Below are 21,278 nucleotides of genomic sequence, written 5' to 3'. Positions count from 1 at the left end.
TGTGATGCAGTTGCGGAGGCTTGCACTGATTAGGTCTGTATGAAGTTAGGGACAGGCTCTCGTCAAGCAAAGTGTAGTCAAATAGGAATGGAACGTACTAACTGTTCATCGTCAATATTTTGTAATGTTTTTAAATATACAGAAACTGTTGATTGAGAAATAGTTGATAAAACCATGGCCCCATTCCAAGACTTGTGACGTATTATCGTCATGATGCTGATGTCGCTTTGTGGAACGGGGTTCTGGGCCCTGTTCCGCAAAGCGATCGCAGCTCTAAGACGATCGTAACTCCCATACTTAACATAGACTAACGACCGTCGTAGTGCTACAATCTCTTTATGAAACAGGACCCTCGACCATGCTTGGCCTAATGAAAGTTTGCACAGATGATCTTATCAATAATGTCACTCTCAACACCAGCATTTCATTACTTGCAGCTGACGCAAAGAAGGTCTTGCCACAGTTTGTGGTGGATCTGCTTCGGGAGAAGATAGAAAAACAGGAACGGCTCTGCATAAGCAAGATGGGCAAGGTTGTAACGTAAGTGAATAATGGGCAAGGTAGTCAGGTATGTCAATGATGGACAAGGTCGTCTGGTATGTCAATGATGGACGAGGTCGTCTGGTATGTCAATGATGGATAAGGTTGTCTGGTATGTCAATGATGGACAAGGTCGTCTGGTATGTCAATGATGGATAAGGTTGTCTGGTATGTCAATGATGGACAAGGTCGTCTGGTATGTCAATGATGGATAAGGTTGTCTGGTATGTCAATGATGGACGAGGTCGTCTGGTATGTCAATGATGGATAAGGTTGTCAGGTATGTCAATGATGGACGAGGTCGTCTGGTATGTCAATGATGGATAAGGTTGTCAGGTATGTCAATGATGGACAAGGTTGTCAGATATGTCAATGATGGACAAGGTCGTCTGGTATGTCAATGATGGATAAGGTTGTCAGGTATGTCAATGATGGACAAGGTCGTCGGGTATGTCAATGATGGATAAGGTTGTCAGGTATGTCAATGATGGACAAGGTCGTCGGGTATGTCAATGATGGATAAGGTTGTCAGGTATGTCAATGATGGACAAGGTGGTCGGGTATGTCAATGATGGATAAGGTTGTCAGGTATGTCAATGATGGACAAGGTGGTCGGGTATGTCAATGATGGATAAGGTTGTCAGGTATGTCAATGATGGACAAGGTCGTCTGGTATGTCAATGATGGATAAGGTTGTCAGGTATGTCAATGATGGACAAGGTTGTCAGATATGTCAATGATGGACAAGGTTGTCGGGTATGTCAATGATGGAAAAGGTCGTCTGGTATGTCAATGATGGACAAGGTCGTCAGATATGTCAATGATGGACAAGGTCGTTGGGTATGTCAATGATGAACATGGCTGATTAGTGGATAAGAAAGTTCCCCTGATGCAACTTCTTGTCGAGGTTTCTCCCAATCGCCATCAAGAGCGCTGTTATTTTGGAGTAAAAGAACTGATTTTAATGAAATTGACATAGGATCGATTGAGTGAACTCCCAATCATGATCAAGCTGACCATACAATTTGGAGCAAGTGATAGTAAGCCTGCATGTTCTGATATTGTTTCAGTTGTCCTGATTGTGGTCTGAGTGTGATGATGGATGCCTGGGACAAGCAGTTCCACTGTCCCAACACAGACTGTATGCTGGTGAGTAGCACTTTGCACAGATAACATTCTTCCTTGTAGGGGGACAACCAATCAGTGTAGTTGACTGTTGCACAGATAACGTGGGTGGATTTCTTCCTTGTAGGGGGACAACCAATCGGTGTAGTTGACTTTTGCACAGATAACATGGGTGGATTTCTTCATTATAGGGGGACAACCAATCGGTGTAGTTGACTTTTGCACAGATAACATGGGTGGATTTCTTCATTGTAGGGGGACAACCATTCGGTGTAGTTAAATGTTGCACAGATAACATGGGTGGATTTCTTCCTTGTAGGGGGACAACCAATCAGTGTAGTTGACTGTTGCACAGATTACAGGGGTGGAATTCTTCATTGTAGGGCGACAACCAATCGGTGTAGTTGACTGTTGCAAAGATAACATGGGTGGATTTCTTCCTTGTAGGGGGACAAACAATGGGTGTAGTTGACTGTTGCACAGATAACATGGGTGGATTTCTTCCTTGTAGGGGGACAAACAATGGGTGTAGTTGACTGTTGCACAGATAACATGGGTGGATTTCTTCATTATAGGGGGACAACCAATCGGTGTAGTTGACTGTTGCACAGATAACATGGGTTGATTTCTTCATTGTAGGGGGACAACCAATGGGTGTAGTCGACTGTTGCACAGATAACATGGGTTGATTTCTTCCTTGTAGGGGGCAACCAATGGGTTCCACAGATAACATCAGTGTTCATGATGACTTTGATTTGAAAAGAACATTTTTAAAGATATCCTTTCTCATACTATGTTTTCTTCCTTCTTCTTTTGATCCTATCATAGGAAGGGAAGAAGAAGGAAGAAATGCATAGTTTGAGATAGGATAAGTATAAGTATAAATAAAGAATTTTTTTATAAAATTTACAATTTTTACTTTCCAGGTATATGAAGAAATATATTATAAATTGGACATCTCTTATGTATCATTTTGTTGTGAAAAATATACAAGAAAATATTTTTCGTTGTTTAAGAATTAAATAAACACATTTTAGTCAGAAAACTTGCGTGATATGTTTCGAGAAAATTATCAAACCAGGAAAAAGGGGTTTGGAAGGCAAGTACAGCATGTAATTAAACTAATTCATGAGTTGATTCTTCTAGGCCAGTTGCCGGTACTGCAAGAGAGCGTGGAATGATGGTCGCCATGACAACTGCACCCCACTCCTCTGTGTCCCTAGCCTTGATGACTGCACCAAGTACCCCAGCTACTGGGACCCCTGCACAATGGGGCCTAATGAGGTTTGTAGCATGCCGTTCACTTATCTCCCTTTGAGGTTCCAGAAACCGATGATTGTGGTTCGACTCCATTATGTTTCAAGGTGTGTCAGGGGGCACGGGTGTCCCAGTCGTGAGGCGCTGCGATTTGCTGTGCAGAGTTGCATCCCTTGGGATTGCCAGAAACCTATGATAGTGGATTCGAATCCTGATTCGCCCCGATTATGTTTCTAGGTTTGTCAGCACCATACCCATGCTCGTGGGTTTCACAGAAGTGGTAAACGTCTGAGACCTGCATCACTTTGGGCTTTCCTCCCACATTAAGCTGACACGCCGTGATATAGCTGGAATACTGTTATATTTAGGACCTTCACTTGCTCCTCCTGGGCTTGTTCCTTAATTTTTCCTATCTTTCTGAACTCCGCATCCTCTGAATTTGCCGAACAACCGATCCTGAATTTTGTTCACATGGTCAGTCAGCACAATCCTTTCCTCGTCGGTCCAGTTTGGCCTCTGTTTCAGCCATCGCAGAGATTTCAGCAGACGACAAAAAGTCATCACGTCTTTCGTGTTTACATTGGAAACTGAAGTCAAATCTCGCACCGAGGCTGCTTACATCGCTTAAAAAACAAACTGAGATTGATCTCAAATGCTGAGTTATTAACTCAGCCCAGTTTTGTATGAGTTTGATTTGATAAACACTGTTGAGTTAAAAATTCAGCTGTGTTGTTTTTGCAAACTCAGTTTGAGATTTAAGTTAAAACTTAAATTTGTTTTGAGAATTCAGGGCCTGCTTCAGTTTGGGTTTTAGGGCAGCAAGTTCACGTCTTGATGTAACTGAAATACTGTTCAAAGAGACAAAGAGATGTTTAACCAAACAATCTCACTCCCACTCATATTCACTGATTTACCTTGCACTACCTCACATAACGATTTCTACTTAGATACTTAATGTGTGTGTGTGTGTGTGTGTGTGTGTGTGTGTGTGTGTGTGTGTGTGTGTGTGTGTGTGTGTGTGTGTGTGTGTGCAAGAAGAAGTGTGTGTCTAATAGGGCTGGCTATTGATATAGATTATAGAGATCGATAATCGCTAACTAAATGTCGATCACTTGTTGATAAATATCGAAGTAACTTTAAGCAAATATGCAAGAAAGGCCAGAAAGAAATCAACATATTTCACACCTGGTGTGCAGTGACACATTTGTGCATGGATAACTTTGTGCGCATTTGAGATATAACAAAAAAAGTTGCTTTCTGTTGACATGATTGACAATAACATGTCTGTTTCGGTAAATCTAAACTTTATTTCATCACAATAGTTCATGTAACTTATAATCGATGACAACAATTTCATATTGATAATCGTTAATTTTTCTTCCCATCAACGATAGTTCTGATTATCAATCTTCTTAGCCCGCCCTAGTGTCTAACTTGTGTCAAAAATAGGCTTTTGTAGTATTTTGCGATTAAATTTTGCAAGGAGATAGGTGTTGAGTCAACCTAGCCCAGGAAAATACAGCAGGAAATGAGAGGTTATGGAACCAGTAAAGCACATATGGCAGAGAACTCAATAAATATGCACAAGTTGAAGTGCGGGAGTTTATGATTGAATGGATTTTGTGTCTTAACAGGATTACCTGAGGAAGATTGTACCCCATGATTCTATGGAGTTCAATCTGATAAAGGCCAAGTTCCTGAAGACGATGCAGAACTATACTATAGTGTACCTGACCCGCATCCAGAACCCTAAGCTGTGGCAGAAGTATGGTCTGTGAGTATTTAGAAGAACAAGCCAAACTATTTGGGAAGCCATTCATTACACTTCTTTCCTGCAGCAATCTTCTCAAGAATTTTAGTTATCTATGACCTGTAAATATTCCTTCAGAACAATCTGGAGCAATCTTCTCAAGAATGTTAGTATCCATCACCTGTAAGTATTCCTTCAGAACAATTTGGAACAATCTTCTCAAGAATGTTAGTTATTCATGACCTGTAAGTGTTCCTTCAGAACAATCTGCAGCAATCTTCTCAAGAATGTTAGTTATTCATGACCTGTAAATATTCCTTTAGAACAATCTGCAGCAATCTTCTCAAGAATATTGCCCTGTGGATTCAACATGATGCCCTGTAGGTCCAATATGATGCCCTGTAGGTCCAATATGATGCCCTGTAGGTCCGATATGATGCCCCTTTAGGTCCAATATGATGCCCTGTAGGTCCAATATGATGCCCTGTTAAATATGAAGCCCTGTAGGTCCAATATGATGCCCTGTAGGTCCAATATGATGCCCTGTGGGTCCAATATGATGCCCTGTAGGTCCGATATGATGCCCTGTGGGTCCAATATGATGCCCTGTTAAATATGAAGCCCTGTAGGTCCAATATGATGCCCTGTAGGTCCAATATGATGCCCTGTGGGTCCAATATGATGCCCTGTAGGTCCGATATGATGCCCTGTAGGTCTGATATGATGCCCTGTTCAATATGATGCCCCGTGGGTCCAATATGATGCCCTGTAGGTCCAATGTGATGCCCTGTAGGTCCAATATGATGCCCTGTGGGTCCAATATGATGCCCTGTTGGTGCAATATGATGCCCTGTTGGTCCAATATGATGCCCTGTAGGTCCGATATGATGCCCTGTGGGTCCGATATGATGCCCTGTAGGTCCAATATGATGCCCTGTAGGTCCAATATGATGCCCTATGGGTCCAATATGATGCCCTGTAGGTCCAATATGATGCCCCGTTGGTCCAATATGATGCCCTGTGGGTCCAATATGATGCCCTGTAGGTCCAATATGATGCCCTGTTGGTCCAATATGATGCCCTGTAGGTCCAATATGATGCCCTGTTGGTCCAATATGATGCCCTGTAGGTCAATTATGATGCCCCGTAGGTCCAATATGATTCCCTGTATGTCCAATATGATGCCCTGTTGGTCAAATATGATGCCCTGTGGGTTGAATATGATGCCTTGTGGGTCCAATATGATGCCCTGTTCAATATGAAGCCCTGTGGGTCGAATATGATGCCCTGTTCAATATGATGCCCTGTAGGTCCAATATGATGGCCTGTAGGTCCAATATGATGCCCTGTTGGTGCAATATGATGCCCTGTTGGTCCAATATGAAGCCCTGTTGGTCCAATATGAAGCCCTGTTGGTCCAATATGAAGCCCTGTTGGTCCAATATGAAGCCCTGTGGGTCCAATATGATGCCCTGTAGGTCCCCGCCACCATCATTTAGATAAGCATTACAATGTTTTTTGTAAGGATAAGACTGGATATTCATGATATGAGTATACTTATCCTGACACAACAAGACTCAGGCCTAGCTGGCCAGTCCCTGTCTGGCCGGTCCCTGTCTGGCCGGTCACTGTCTGGTCAGTCCCTGTCTGGCCGGTCCCTGTCTGGCCTGGTCACTGGCTGGCCTGGTCACTGGCTGGCCGGTCCCTGTCTGGCCTGGTCATTGTCTGGCCGGTCCCTGTCTGGCCTGGTCACTGTCTGGCCGGTCCCTGTCTGGCCTGGTCACTGTCTGGCCGGTCCCTGTCTGGCCTGGTCACTGTCTGGCCGGTCCCTGTCTGGCCTGGTCACTGTCTGGCGGTCCCTGGCTGGCCGGTCCCTGTCTGGCCTGGTCACTGTCTGGCGGTCCCTGGCTGGCCGGTCCCTGTCTTGCTTGGTCACTGGCTGGCCGGTCCCTGTCTGGCCTGGTCACTGTCTGCCCTGGTCACTGGCTGGCCGGTCCCTGTCTGGCCTGGTCACTGTCTGGCCTGGTCACTGTCTGGCCGGTCCCTGTCTGGCCTGGTCACTGTCTGGCGGTCCCTGGCTGGCCTGGTCACTGGCTGGCCGGTCCCTGGCTGGCCTGGTCACTGTCTGGCCGGTCCCTGTCTGGCCTGGTCACTGTCTGGCGGTCCCTGTCTGGCCTGGTCACTGGCTGGCCGGTCCCTGTCTGGCCTGGTCCCTGTCTGGCCTGGTCCCTGTCTGGCCTGGTCACTGGCTGGCTGGTCCCTTTCTGGCCTGGTCACTGTCTGGCGGTCCCTGTCTGGCCTGGTCACTGTCTGGCCGGTCCCTGTCTGGCGGTCCCTGGCTGTCCTGGTCACTGGCTGGCCGGTCCCTGTCTGGCCTGGTCATTGTCTGGCCGGTCCCTGTCTGGCCTCGTCACTGTCTGGCCGGTCCCTGTCTGGCCTGGTCACTGGCTGGCCTGGTCACTGGCTGGCCGGTCCCTGTCTGGCCTGGTCACTGTCTGGCGGTCCCTGGCTGGCCGGTCCCTGTCTGGCCTGGTCACTGTCTGGCGGTCCCTGTCTGGCCTGGTCACTGTCTGGCGGTCCCTGGCTGGCCGGTCCCTGTCTGGCCTGGTCACTGGCTGGCCGGTCCCTGTCTGGCCGGTCCCTGTCTGGCCGGTCCCTGTCTGGCCTGGTCACTGTCTGGCGGTCCCTGTCTGGCGGTCCCTGTCTGGCGGTCCCTGGCTGGTCGGTCCCTGGCTGGTCGGTCCCTGTCTGGCCTGGTCACTGGCTGGCCGGTCCCTGTCTGGCCTGGTCACTGTCTGGCCGGTCCCTGTCTGGCCTGGTCACTGTCTGGCATGTCCCTGTCTGGCCGGTCCCTGTCTGGCCGGTCCCTTGCTGGCCGGTCCTTGGCTGGCCGGTCCCTTGCTGGCTGGTCTCTGGCTGGCTGGTCCCTGTCTGTATATCTGTCACGGACAGATCACTGCCAAATTGTCACCAAGGGCAAGGTGCACCTTGGAGGTAGAAGAGGTACATTTTGGGTTCTGTTTTATATGATCGAAGTTAAGAAGGAAATTGCAATATGTGAGGTCACATATGTATACTAATATCATGAATTTCCAAGTTCATGTAATATTGTAGTGAGGGATATATTTTGTTCTTATTAATTCATCAAATACAACATGTTAATTTTTAAGTACATTTTTCCTATTCCTATTTCTTTGAGTATTCCTGTTTGATCACTTATTTGTTAATAGTAAATACTAAATTGAAATACAAAATACCGATTAAGGTTCATGCGTGTTTGTCAGAACCAATTGATATAAAAGCCTCTTGAACCGTTTGCTGTTTGTCTTGTAGGACCAGGTCTCACATCCTGGAGGACTTCGGTCCGCCGAAACTCAACGAGAACCATCTGTTCCATGGCACTGACCCCACTGCCATAGATGCTATATGCAAGGAGGGCTTTGACTGGAGGCTGTGTGGTGCCCATGGGTCATCTTTTGGACAAGGCAAGTCGTCTTGCTTTCTGACAGTAAAGATATGAGAAGGACGTTTTAATAATATGCAACATGTTCATCTTGTGTGATGCATCGTTGTCACTGAGAAACATTATCTGAGACCTGGTGCCTGTTCAACACAGGATTCTTCCATTCTGTCTCATATTTTCTGTGATTAGTGGTGTAATGATACAGTATTGTATCCCGACACAAGGCCCATGCTACAATAATAGAGGTTAATATATGGCAGGTTTCAAGTCATACCCCAGAAAAAACCTAGACCCCCTATCTGACCAGGGCGAGGGTATGATATGAAAACTGCCATATAATAACCTTTTCAGCATATGATATAACATAACATTGTAAAATGTATCTATTTGCAAGTAAATACAAAACAGTTTCACCTTGTTTGGAAGTCATTGTCACGGGAAAGCTAGCTGAGCAGATGAGCAGACGACACACCAAGGGAATTAACTCTAATTTCTTACCAGCTGGACTGATATCGTTTACCCATTCAAAATGCATTGACAAGCCATATCAGCCCTGCGGTGGTCTGGTTATTACACCCCCTGTGATATGACAGTCTCCATGTTGGCTCTATCAAACTGCCTAGTATCATTGATGGGTATATGATAAATTGATTTCCAACCCCTGTATCACAATACAAACTATACATTGATTACATTACAAGTAACATTGGTAAAAAAACCTGTGAAAAATAACAAATTTTTAATATGGTGGACAAAAATGTTCGACAAGCTTTTGATTCTCTAGTATTTCCTGGTTGGTTATAAATAGCATAACATTCACAGTGTTTCTCTGAAATTTAAAAACAAATGATTCAATGTTGTGATTCAGTGTTGTGATTCATCTGTGAAAAGAAAGAATGTCAACTTATGAAATAAACTGCCATGTCGGGATATGATATATGTATCGTAACGTATCGTATCGTATCGTATCGTAGTATCGTATCGTATCGTATCGTATCGTATCGTATCGTATCGCATCTCATCTCATCGCAGTTTGTAAGTACCATACCCAATCTTTCATAACTTACATCAATGAGAATGACCTGCATCACTTTCCCTCCGACAAGCTGAGCTTACAGGTCATGATAAAACTTAAATTTGGTGCAAAATTGCATCAACCCAAACTCATTCACTCACTCTAGTTGACATTGAAATCTGATGTCACTGTGAGAGGACGTTGTCACAATGTGTGAACAATACTGAAAATGGCGGTAGTCCTCGTTTCCGGAGCAGATCTTGAAAACCGTACCATATTTCTTCAACAAACTTGGCACATAATGTCATCTTGCAGTATTGAATACATTGCCTTTCTTGTTGGTAAGTTCTGCATTGCTTGTGTGTATGTTCCTCCAAAGTGTCATGGACACAGTTGTTGCATTCACTGACTAACTTCATGCAGAAACAACTCATTACAGATACAACAGTGTAACTGATCTTAAACCTACTCAATTGTATAAACACTGCGTTCTATCCTGTATATATTCTTGTCAACCATACTCACTTGCTTGATAACAGTGTTAGAACCTACACCGAAACCATCGATCCTAATTGTAATGAAGTTGTTCGTCCATATGTCTCATCCCTACTCATTACAGTTGCATATTCTATCATAAACTGCATATGGCAAAACAACCCTAACTAACTAACTAACTAACTAACTAACTAACTAACTAACTAACTAACTAACTAACTAACTAACTAACTCACTCACTCACTCACTCACTCACTCACTCACTCACTCACTCACTCACTCACTCACTCACTCACTCACTCACTCACTCACTCACTCACTCACTCACTCACTCACTCACTCACTCACTCACTCACTCACTCTTCCAGGGTCCTACTTTGCTGTTGAAGCCCACTACTCCCACAGCTACGTCCAGAACATCATGCACGGCGCCCACTACCACCGCAACAGGAGGAACGCTCCGTTCTTCCACGGCCACTACCTGCTGTTGATAGCCCGCGTTGTGTGTGGACGCTACACTCTCGGCAACACCACCATGAGGCGGCCGCCTGTCGACCCCAGTGACACCAAACGGAGACCCTTCAATTCAACAGCCAACAGTATGAATCAGCCGGGGATATATGTGACGTTTGATAGTGCCCAGAGTTACCCAGAATATGTCCTAGAGTACAAGTCATAAGTAAGTTGGTAGTGGAGACCCGTGAAGATCCGAGTTAGAATAGGTCTTCAGCAACCCATGCATGCCGTAAAAGGCGACTAACGGGATTGGGTGGTCAGGCTCGCTGACTTGGTTGAAGCATGTCATTGTATCCCAATGGATCGATGTTCATGATATCAAGGGGCGGTCGGGTAGCCTAGTGGTTAAAGCGTTCGCTCGTCACACCAAAGACCTGGGTTCCATTCCCGACATGGGTACAATGTGTGAAGCCCATTTCTGGTGTCCCCCACCGTGATGTTGCTGGAATATTGCTAAAAGAGGCGTAAAACCATACTCACTCACTCATGATATCAATCACTGGATTGTCTGGTCCAGACTCGATTATTTACAGACCGCTGTCATATAGCTGGAACATTGCTGAGTGCGGCGTTAAACAACATGAAACTGATACTGGTAGTGGAACCCCGCTTATCCTGACACTTGCCTTTTTCAAGGAATCGACTGGATAACAATTTCAGGATATGTAAACTGATCAGAGTTAGCTCCCATTCCCAACTCAATAACGAAAAGCTAACTGATAGATTAATTCAAACATCAAACCCCTGTCAAATTCATAATTGATAGTTGTTGCCCTATAAGAATTAGATAAATAATACAGAGCTCCAGATAACTTTTTGAGCAATTGAGTTTCTATGCTAGGGTTTCTATTTTAATTGGGTTATTACATTTTTCATTGGGAAACCAATATTATTACACTCATCTATCCATCACTTTATTGGGTTTTTCAAAAATTAGTGAACATTTTAAGATTTAAAAAAAAAATATAATGTTTTAGATGTATATAACTGTTCTAAATATATAAGCTTGACTCGGAAAGTAAATTAGCTCATAATTAGCTTTGTACGCATTCTGAAAAAGCTTCAATGGGTATTTACACATGCTGTTTTTATACATTTGAGTTCTTCATTTAATGCATGTGTTTCTGTACACAATTTAATTGAAAGTATTTGGGTTTTGAATATTTTGGGGGAGTATTTTGCTGCTTATCTGTAGCTCTGATAATATCTTTCCAAAGTGTATCTTACTCCGCTACACACCCTTTTGATGTGGGCTGTCTCTTTCTGTGTGATGGCCTACTACACAAACATCGTCACTCACACCTGTGCGTGGAGCATAATACCGTGCAAGTGCACTGCAGGTTCATGAAATTCAAGGTCCAGTTTCGAAAACAGATTTCCGGAGCAAAGTAATTTTTGGTTCATAAAAGTTGTCCGGTAGGAAGGATTTCCAGATTAGTGGTGTGTGGTTCCTCTGTAGCAGGGTTCCTCTGTACCTCAGATCTTGTCCTTCAGTGTGATGGTTCTACAGAATATCCTTGAAAGTCCCCGGGTCTTCCTGAGGGAAAACCTGTAAAGTGGGTTTTACATGTTTTGAATTTCCCTCATTAGAGATGTATTTTGCTATTGAACCCAACCTACCAAACACACATTATACCCATTGTACCTAACGCACATTTTGCTAACATAGTTAAATGTGTGTTATTATTTAAATTCAAACAACAAGTGTTACTTCTCTTTTATTTGTATTGAACTTGAGACCTTTGTATTTGTAGCCTAGTGAGTGAACCACAATGCTTTTGAGAAGTATGTGTGCCTGCGAGATATAGATTAAGTCTGTTTCCTAAGGGCAGGTGGGGTAGCTTAGTGGTTAAAGTGTTCACTCGTCATGCCAAAGACCTGGGTTCAATTCCCCACAAGGGTACAATTTGTGAAGCCCATTTCTGGTGTCCCCTGCCATGATATTGCTGGAATATTGCTAAAAGCGGCGTAAAACCATACTCACCACACCTAAGGATCATGGAAAATTGTTGATAAATGTTGTTTCAGATTTTCTTTTGGTTTTATAAATGGTTTGGTTGGGAATGTGAACACTTCGCCCTTCGCCCTTGGGTTTTCCCCTCCCCATTAAGCCTACATCCTCAGAGCTATGTTTTATCCTTAACATATTCCTTGGGTCACTAAAATAAATGACATTTTCCAAAGTTTTATTTATGTTTGTCACCATTACAGACCATTGTATTGTTCAGTTTTTGCTTCACTGCTTACAGTAGCTTATAAAAATGGTTCTCTTTGTTACAGTGGCACTATTTACATTAGTTTGAGAGACCTCAGGAAGTTGTGTCAGTAAGCTGCTTACACCAAGTGACCCGGGGACTGCTATGCTGCTGACTCTACTGAACAGCAAGACCTACGGCTCCATGATTCCCTCCATGGGCTAACTCAAAGAGATCTCCATGGGCTGCTTCAAGGCACAGTGACTCCAGAGATCTCCATGGGCTGCTTCAAGGCATGGGGACTCCAGAGATCTCGATGGGCTGCTTCAAGGCATGGGGACTCCAGAGATCTTGATGGGCTGCTTCAAGGCATGGGGACTCCAGAGATCTCGATGGGCTGCTTCAAGGCATGGGGACTCCAGAGATCTCGATGGGCTGCTTCAAGGCATGGGGACTCCAGAGATCTCGATGGGCTGCTTCAAGGCATGGGGACTCCAGAGATCTTCATGGGCCACTTTAATGCACAGGGACTCCAGAGATCTTCATGGGCTACTTCAAGGCACGGGGACTCCAGAGATCTTCATGGGCCACTTCAAGGCACAGGGACTCCAGAGATCTTCATGGGCCACTTCAAGGCACGGGGACTCCAGAGATCTTCATGGGCTGCTTCAAGGCACAGGGACTCCAGAGATCTTCATGGGCTACTTCAAGGCACGGGGACTCCATTAGATCTTCATGGGCCACTTCAATGCACGGGGACTCCAGAGATCTTCATGGGCTACTTCAATGCACGGGGACTCCAGAGATCTTCATGGGCTACTTCAAGGCACGGGGACTCCATTAGATCTTCATGGGCCACTTCAATGCACGGGGACTCCAGAGATCTTCATGGGCTACTTCAATGCACGGGGACTCCAGAGATCTTCATGGGCCACTTTAATGCACGGGGACTCCAGAGATCTTCATGGGCTACTTCAAGGCATGGGGACTCCATTAGATCTTCATGGGCCACTTTAATGCACGGGGACTCCAGAGATCTTCATGGGCCACTTCAATGCACGGGGACTCCATTAGATCTTCATGGGCCACTTCAATGCACGGGGACTCCAGAGATCTTCATGGGCCACTTCAAGGCACAGGGACTCCAGAAATCCTTGTGGGTTTACTTAACGCACAGTGACTCCAGAGATCTTCATGGGCCACTTCAAGACACGGTGACTGCAGAGATCTTCATGGGCCACTTAAAGACACAGTGACTGCAGAGATCTTAATTGGCCTCTTAAAGACACAGGGACTGCAGAGATCTCCATGGCCACTTAAAGACACAGGGACTGCAGAGATCTTCAGGCGCCACTTAAAGATACAGTGACTCTAGAGATCTCCATGGGTTTACTTAACACACAGGGACTGCAGAGATCTTCATGGGTTTACTTAACACACAGGGACTGCAGAGATCTTCATGGCCACTTAAAGACACAGGGACTGCAGAGATCTTCAGGCGCCACTTAAAGACACAGTGACTCTAGAGATCTCCATGGGTTTACTTAACACACAGGGACTGCAGAGATCTTCATGGGTTTACTTAACACACAGGGACTGCAGAGATCTTAATGGGCCTCTTAAAGACACAGGGACTGCAGAGATCTTCATGGCCACTTAAAGACACAGGGACTGCAGAGATCTTCAGGCGCCACTTAAAGACACAGTGACTCTAGAGATCTCCATGGGTTTACTTAACACACAGGGACTGCAGAGATCTTCATGGGTTTACTTAACACACAGGGACTGCAGAGATCTTAATGGGCCTCTTAAAGACACAGGGACTGCAGAGATCTTCATGGCCACTTAAAGACACAGGGACTGCAGAGATCTTCATGGCCACTTAAAGACACAGTGACTCCAGATATCTCCATGGGTTTACTTAACACACAGGGACTGCAGAGATCTTCATGGCCACTTAAAGACACAGTGACTGCAGAGATCTTCATGGCCACTTAAAGACACAGTGACTGCAGAGATCTTAATGGGCCTCTTAAAGACACAGTGACTCCAGAGATCTTCATGGCCACTTAAAGACACAGTGACTGCAGAGATCTTAATGGGCCACTTAAAGACACAGGGACTCCAGAGATCTTCATTGGCCTCTTAAAGACACAGTGACTACCAGAGATCTCCATGGGTTTACTTAACACACAGTGACTCCAGAGATCTCCATGGGTTTACTTAACACACAGTGACTACCAGGGACATACCAACCTGATTCTGTTGGTGTGAAAAAAAGACTGTTGACAAGGAAACCATTTGTTGTGTATTGGTTGCTATTCTGAACCTGAATGGCAATCACTTGTTGAAATATTTACAGACAACCATGACTTACAATGAACACTTTGTGTAGACTGTGATATCTTGAAACTCCCCACCAGCCCGACCACCACCTCGTGGTCAAATATAAAGTTCCTGCTTTGCGATTTTCCGAAGGTACACAACTGATGAAGTCACATGTCTTGGTGGCGTTACAGTTGTGGTAACCATGGTGACGAGATCATTGAACCGTGTATGTTGTGTAGTGGGGGCTATGCTGAACTGAAATGGCAATCGCTTGTTGGCTCAGTGAAACCATGACCCAGAAACAGTGACCTTTTGTTGACTATGATTTTCTGAAACCATCAACCAGCTTAATGTCGGATGGTTTCAAAGTTCGTTGTTAGGTTTAAAAAAATAATAGAATAGGTCCTCAGGCAATGACTTTTGAAAATATTGTGCAGGCAGGCAGTGTTTTTTTGTTGTTTTTGCTTGTTCAAACTAGTATGTAAACCAAATAAACAGTTGTGTACCATCAGCCTGGGAAAGGGCCTCCCTGCATAAACAAGCATACAAACTCCTATTGCCGCCATGACCATAACACTAGATGTGCAGTAAAGCAGTGAGCATGTAAAGAGAAGGAACCGCGTGCTATATTGGACCGCATTGTTTTTAAGTTCCGGGTATTAGGATTTTTAAAAATAAGATATAAATGAAAAAAAAACAACGTGCGACAGACTTTATGATGATGCGGCGCGGTGCCTGAGAACCAAGACTATTATTTTTTTTAGATAACCGAGTTTGTGCAAATATCACTTCATGCGCACCAGTGTATTACGTCATTCGGATGTCATTGTTGATATCATTCAAATCTTCTTGTGACGTAAGTCGGAATGATGTCACACTAGAAACAATGTCATTGATGAAGAATGTTGATGTAATTCGACCATTGTGATTTTCTAAGACGCCGATCATGATCAGTGCTAAAGAGGAGCTCAAAAGGATCTAGAAATGATGGGTGATACTGAAATTATTACATTCACATGTGTGTCATACTGATCTTACAAAACTTATGTAAGAATTAATTTATTTCCCTCGCCCTCGGGAAATACAAGAATTCTGATACTTTATTCATATCAGCATGACACACAGGCTTGTATAATAATCTCTCTGTATATAAATATTTCCCAAACAGTTCTTTTCATATCTCATTGTGAAAGTCAGCTTGTGGAACTACCAAACAATCTTAAACCTTAATGTAGCTTTTTGCATCCAGAACATCACCGTCGCCAAATGCCTTTGTCATGTGTTAGTATTGTTAAATAATTTACATGTCAAGTGCCAGCACAATTACTGACTTCTGTGTTACCAGTCAGTTTCAATATGGAAGATACCTGGGAGTGTACTACTTTCTTTGACACAAATATTAATTTAAGAATGCAGTGTTTTAGAAAATGCAATTAAAACCAAACAACTACATCTATGCATATAAGCTATGGCCATTTTATCAGAGCCAATTTATCTGTTATTTTCAGAGTCAGGTCTGCCTTCCTGTTTTGCTATTGTTTGTATTCTGGTGTCCCCCGCCGTGATATTGCTGGAATATTGCTAAAAGCGGCGTACAACCATACTCACTCACTCACTCACTATTGTTTGTAACCAAAATAGGTGGTCTGGAAACTACCATTGTTTTAATAGTATCATTGTAATGTCCTGCATTAAGGTGTCGGGAATTTTGCCAGTGTTTGCAGGGATCTCATCAAGTGCAAGCAGTGTTGAGGAATGCCTGTGTTTTAATTAATTTAGCTGAATGATTAGAAAAGGAAAAAAATATTTAGTTATTTTTAAGATGTTCTTTAATGTCATCATATCCCAATTATGTAGATCGATGCTCATGGTGTCAATCACTGGATTGTCTTTCCAGACTTGATTATTTACAGACCGCCACCATATGCTGAGTGCGGCATTAACCAACAAACAATGTTGGTAATATGTTGTTTGGTCTGTGAAAATACAGTAAAATAACAAAAAAAAATTACCAAGAGTTACCCAACGGTGCTTTTTAATCCTATTTATTTGTGATATGTATGTATGTGTGTGTGTGCGTGCGTGCGTGCGTGCGTGCTTGGTGTTTTACTTGTTCTCATAGTGTTTATCACATGTTTCTACAGGAAACTAGAAAGAGCTCCTTGTATAGCAATTGCAGCTGTTGATAGAATGTGACAAGGTTAATATCAAATCGATGTATGGGTGCTGTCAAATTGAGATTATCTTTAATAAATATATATATATTACGAAGTATTTTCATATGTATATCTTTGTGTGCATGTTTGTCATCAAAATAGTTGTTGTTTCCCAATTAATTAAGCGTATATTTGAAACTAAAAATGTAATTTAAAAAAAAATCCCATTTGCCTTTTTTAGCCTTGTCATAGTGTTTGTATGATTTGTGTAATGGAATACTATATATGTCACAGATGCCATCCATTATGATTTTGGTGAGACGTTGATAAATTGCACCAAATTCTGCCAATATGATAATATGAAATATATCACAAGTTTTGTCAAAAACATCACCAGTGGTATTGATTAGTATTGATGTGTCAGAGTGGTTGTGCACATCTTCCCGAGGCAAGTGAGTTAACAGACTATAAAAGTCCAGTTTCCACCTTTGCCTGGCTTGAATTCCTGGGCCCGATTGTAGCGCCACCTGTGGCTATTACGAGTTATGTCCCTTCTATGCTTCTCCTTTGGACCAATCAGATTCCACCTCTCGTATCACTTGCATTTGCTTGTAACAAAATGGCGATGCCCAGTCAAAACGATCTGATCGATAATCAGGATCTATATTGTGATAAAACCAGTCTTACATCGCGAAGTGCATCAACTCACGGGACCATCTTGATTAAGAACATGAAAAGATTTGGAAAATATCTGTTAGACATGAGTTGGTGGTGCACATGCTTTTCAAATCCTGCAATCAACCGAAATCAGCATGACAGTTTACGAACCGGATTTCGATTTCGTTGCGCGATTTTGATTGGACTATGCATTGACTCGTTAGTTCAGCCAAAATGTAACTCCATAATACCAGCCTAGTTCAGCAAGCGTGGAAACTGGACTTTTAAAGTCAGTTAACTCTCTTGTCTGGGGAAGAAGATTGGTTGTGGGTGAAAGCAGAAAGCATGCTGGTATGAATCACATATGTTGACATGACTGTGTATGGCGGTTACATCATACGTTTATTGAAACAAACTCTTCATAGGGCTGGTTGTAATAGCATAGAATGAAGGTTATATGATTACTACCCAAAACTAATTTAATGTGAATTTTGTTAAATATTGCTTCTATTTGTCCCTGCTGAAAAGCCTACTTCTGAGGTTTGGTAAATAAATATACTACTCCAAAGATGTTAAAGAACACCAAATGTTTTCATATGACTGATGGTTGATCTGACCTTGATCTGAATGCCTGTACCTTATTCTGGTGAGAATATGAATTATTAATGTTCAAGTTTGCATGTTATTTTCATTTTTAGTAGCTGTTGTACATCATGTAGATTCCTATGTCGACTATTTTTCAACCAAATGTTGAGTTTACTTTATATACGCATATTAAGGCTGCATAGTAAGAATAATGTGATAGGAAGTGACTATGCTGAGTGTTTCATGATTGAATGTGTGTATTTAGTATGTGGGGACATTGGCCCAGTATGCAAATTTCTGTGCTGAGTTGTAACCCTTAGGTGTGCAAGGATCCTAAGATCCCAGGTGTGCAATGATCATGATCCTTGGTCTGTCGGCACCACACCTTGCTCGTAGGTTTGACCAAAGTTGTATACGCTTGATACCTGTATCCTGTCAGACTTTACTCCCACATCAAGCTGACATGCCGTGATATCATTTCCTACCCAAGAGGCTGAAGTTGAAGCTTTTTTTTTGTGGCACTAAACTTGTTTCGGGGAAAAATCCAGATTGTACAAATGTTTAAGACTATTGTCAGCATGAAGCTGAACAAATGTAAGAAGTGTATCAGCATAATGGATCTGTGATTTGATCATGGCGGTAAAAAGAAAAATATGTTGTTGTTTTTCAATAATGTTTGGATACATAAACTTTAAAATGTTACAGCATTTCTATATGGTGTTTTGATATCCGAATTAGGATAGCCTGATAATGAAAATATGTTAACAGTTCTGTAAGAATTAAGATCTTGTGAAAATTGCAGTGTTTTCCTGAAGTAACTGCTTCTTCTCTCTGAATGTTAAAAGTTGATTACATGATGTAAATATTGTTCCTATTATGATGTCCATCATTTGTTTTTGACACTGAAAGTATACCATGTTTATATTTGGTATTTTGTTTGTTGTTTATGTTTATCAGCTAGGAGAGGCGACTGGGATCGGGTGGTCGGCTCGCTGACTATGTTGATGCACGTCATCATATCCCAATGGCGTAGATCAGTGCTCAATTGGGACATGACATGCATCAACCAAGTCAGCGGGCCTGACCACCCAATCCAATGCTTGACCCCTGAAGATCTGGGGTAGAATAGGTCTTCAGCAACCCATGCTTGTTGTAAGAAGCAACTATGCTTTTCGTAAGAGGCAACTAACGGATCGGTGGTCAGGCTCGCTGACTTGGTTGATGCATGTCATCCATCCCAATTGTGTGGATCAATGCTCATGATATCAATCACTGGATTGTCTGGTCCAGACTCGATTATTTACAGACCGCCGTCATATAGCTGGAATATTGCTGAGTGCAGCGTAAAACAACCAACCAACCAATAACCAAACCTTATCTATGGTTATCAGAACACAAACAGCTACACATTCTAATTACAATTCAGTCGGCTAATACATGGTATCCATTTTACGGTCGTGTAAATCTTCCTGTCCGTCCACGTTAGTCTGACTGATAAAGCTAGTTATGGTGGGAGTCCAAGACATGTTAACGTTCTCCGACACAACTAATGTCGCTGCCATAGAGCGTTGATCACAGCTATCAAGCTACCATTCATTCTTTCCGTCATCACAACGCAATGGTCCCTTAAAACCTATCCAGCCCTCGTTCTCAAGTCATTATACAGCGATTAATGTATGATAAAACAACATGATAAAAAACAAGGTCAAAGACATTTTGTCTTGAGTAACCCTCCGAGAGAGATAGTTCCACAGCGGAAACGTCCATCAATGACTCGTCAATTGCACGAAGAGATTCTCCCAGAGTATCCAGGCCCCTGATTATACAAATATACTACTCAAAAGAAGTTTAAGAACACCCGATTCTTTCATATTACTATAGTTAATCTGTCTTGGCATGTGAGATTAACTATAGTAATATGAAAGAATTGGGTGTTCTTTAACTTCTTTTGAGTAGTATATATAATATTAACGTCTTGACATTGACTTAAACAAAGGTACAAGGAAAAAAAGAAGAAGAAAAAGAAAAGACAAAATGTCATTTTTTACTCTCAAATAGGTATAAATTCGAAATTACAGCGAAGTATTATGTTCGATTTATCCGTATCACTCTGGTCCATAAGGGGCGGCCGGGTAGCCTAGTGGTTAAAGCGTTCGCTCGTCACGCCGAAGACCCGGGTTCGATTCCCGACATGGGTACAATGTGTGGAGCCCATTTCTGGTGTCCCCCGCCGTGATATTGCTGAAATATTGCTAGAAGCGGCGTAACTCTGGTCCATAAAATGTAGCCGTTCCAATAAAAGAATGTTACTGTAGCGATCCGTTGCCTTAATCTCAGATGAACGAGCCCAAAACTATGTCAGAATTCATAATTAAGTATTTAATATTGATAACAACGAGGGATTTGCTTCTTGGATACCTTCTCTTTACTCTAAAACGAATTAATCATAAAGATGTTGTTTTTGAAATGAGATATAAAGCAATTTGTGCACAAATTGAGAGATGAAAACGTGAAGAGTTCGTCTTATGCTGACTTTATTATAACACAAAGGTAAGGATTCATTTTTAGAACTTCAATAAATATTAAACAATACTTATTTTAACGATATCTGTAGAAAATATAAACCTTTTTACACTTAAAATGAAGTATGGACAGCTTAAACTTAGCACCAGTGAAACTTTGGCGGCCACGTGGGTGACAATGCCTTCCGTTGCTAGGGTTGCCTTCATTTACCAACGGCGCGTATTTCAGGGTGTGTGACAGCCGTCGTCTCCGAAATTATTATCTTCGAACCATCAATCAGAAACGCGAAGAAGGATATTCATGAGCGTGTTCTCCTAGATACGACGTGGGTTGGTTGGTTGGTTTGTTGTTTAACGCCGCACTCAGGAATATTCCAGCTATATGACGGCGGTCTGTAAATAATCAAGTCTAGACCAGACAATCCAGTGATTGATATCATGAGCATCGATCCACGCAATTGAGATCAATGACATGCATCAACCAAGTCAGCGAGCCTGACCACCCGATCCCGTTAGTCGCCGTTTACGAAAAGCATAGTCGCCTTTTACGGCAAGCATGGGTTGCTGAAGACCTATTCTACCCCGGAATCTTCACGGGTCCGACGTGGGTAAATGCCTCTCACACAGCCAGCGGGCATTGGGTACCCCTTGGGGACTGTAAGGAGTCTGGGACC

At 43.0% G+C, this 21,278-nt stretch overlaps 1 protein-coding gene across 5 annotated transcripts in view; it reads left to right on the top strand.

The window, feature by feature from the left end:
* The window catches only part of LOC124144013 (streptococcal hemagglutinin-like), a 46,560-nt gene extending 27,547 nt beyond the window's left edge, over positions 1 to 19,013 (top strand). For all 5 annotated transcript variants that reach the window (XM_048385769.1, XM_048385772.1, XM_048385770.1 and 2 more), the window contains 7 exons: positions 438 to 540; positions 1,611 to 1,689; positions 2,812 to 2,949; positions 4,557 to 4,696; positions 8,006 to 8,157; positions 10,014 to 10,324; positions 12,442 to 19,013. In XM_048385769.1, coding sequence (XP_048241726.1) covers positions 438 to 540; positions 1,611 to 1,689; positions 2,812 to 2,949; positions 4,557 to 4,696; positions 8,006 to 8,157; positions 10,014 to 10,324 — 923 coding nt within the window. In that variant the 3' untranslated portion in view covers positions 12,442 to 19,013. The remainder of the gene's footprint in view (positions 1 to 437; positions 541 to 1,610; positions 1,690 to 2,811; positions 2,950 to 4,556; positions 4,697 to 8,005; positions 8,158 to 10,013; positions 10,325 to 12,441) is intronic.
* Positions 19,014 to 21,278: the final 2,265 nt, after the last annotated feature.

This window comes from Haliotis rufescens, unplaced genomic scaffold (genome assembly GCF_023055435.1).
Source record: "Haliotis rufescens isolate VD_foot unplaced genomic scaffold, xgHalRufe1.0.p SCAF_6, whole genome shotgun sequence".
Lineage (NCBI taxonomy): Eukaryota > Metazoa > Mollusca > Gastropoda > Lepetellida > Haliotidae > Haliotis > Haliotis rufescens.
Note: the sequence above shows the minus strand (reverse complement) of the source record. Positions and strands in the feature narration are given on the sequence as shown.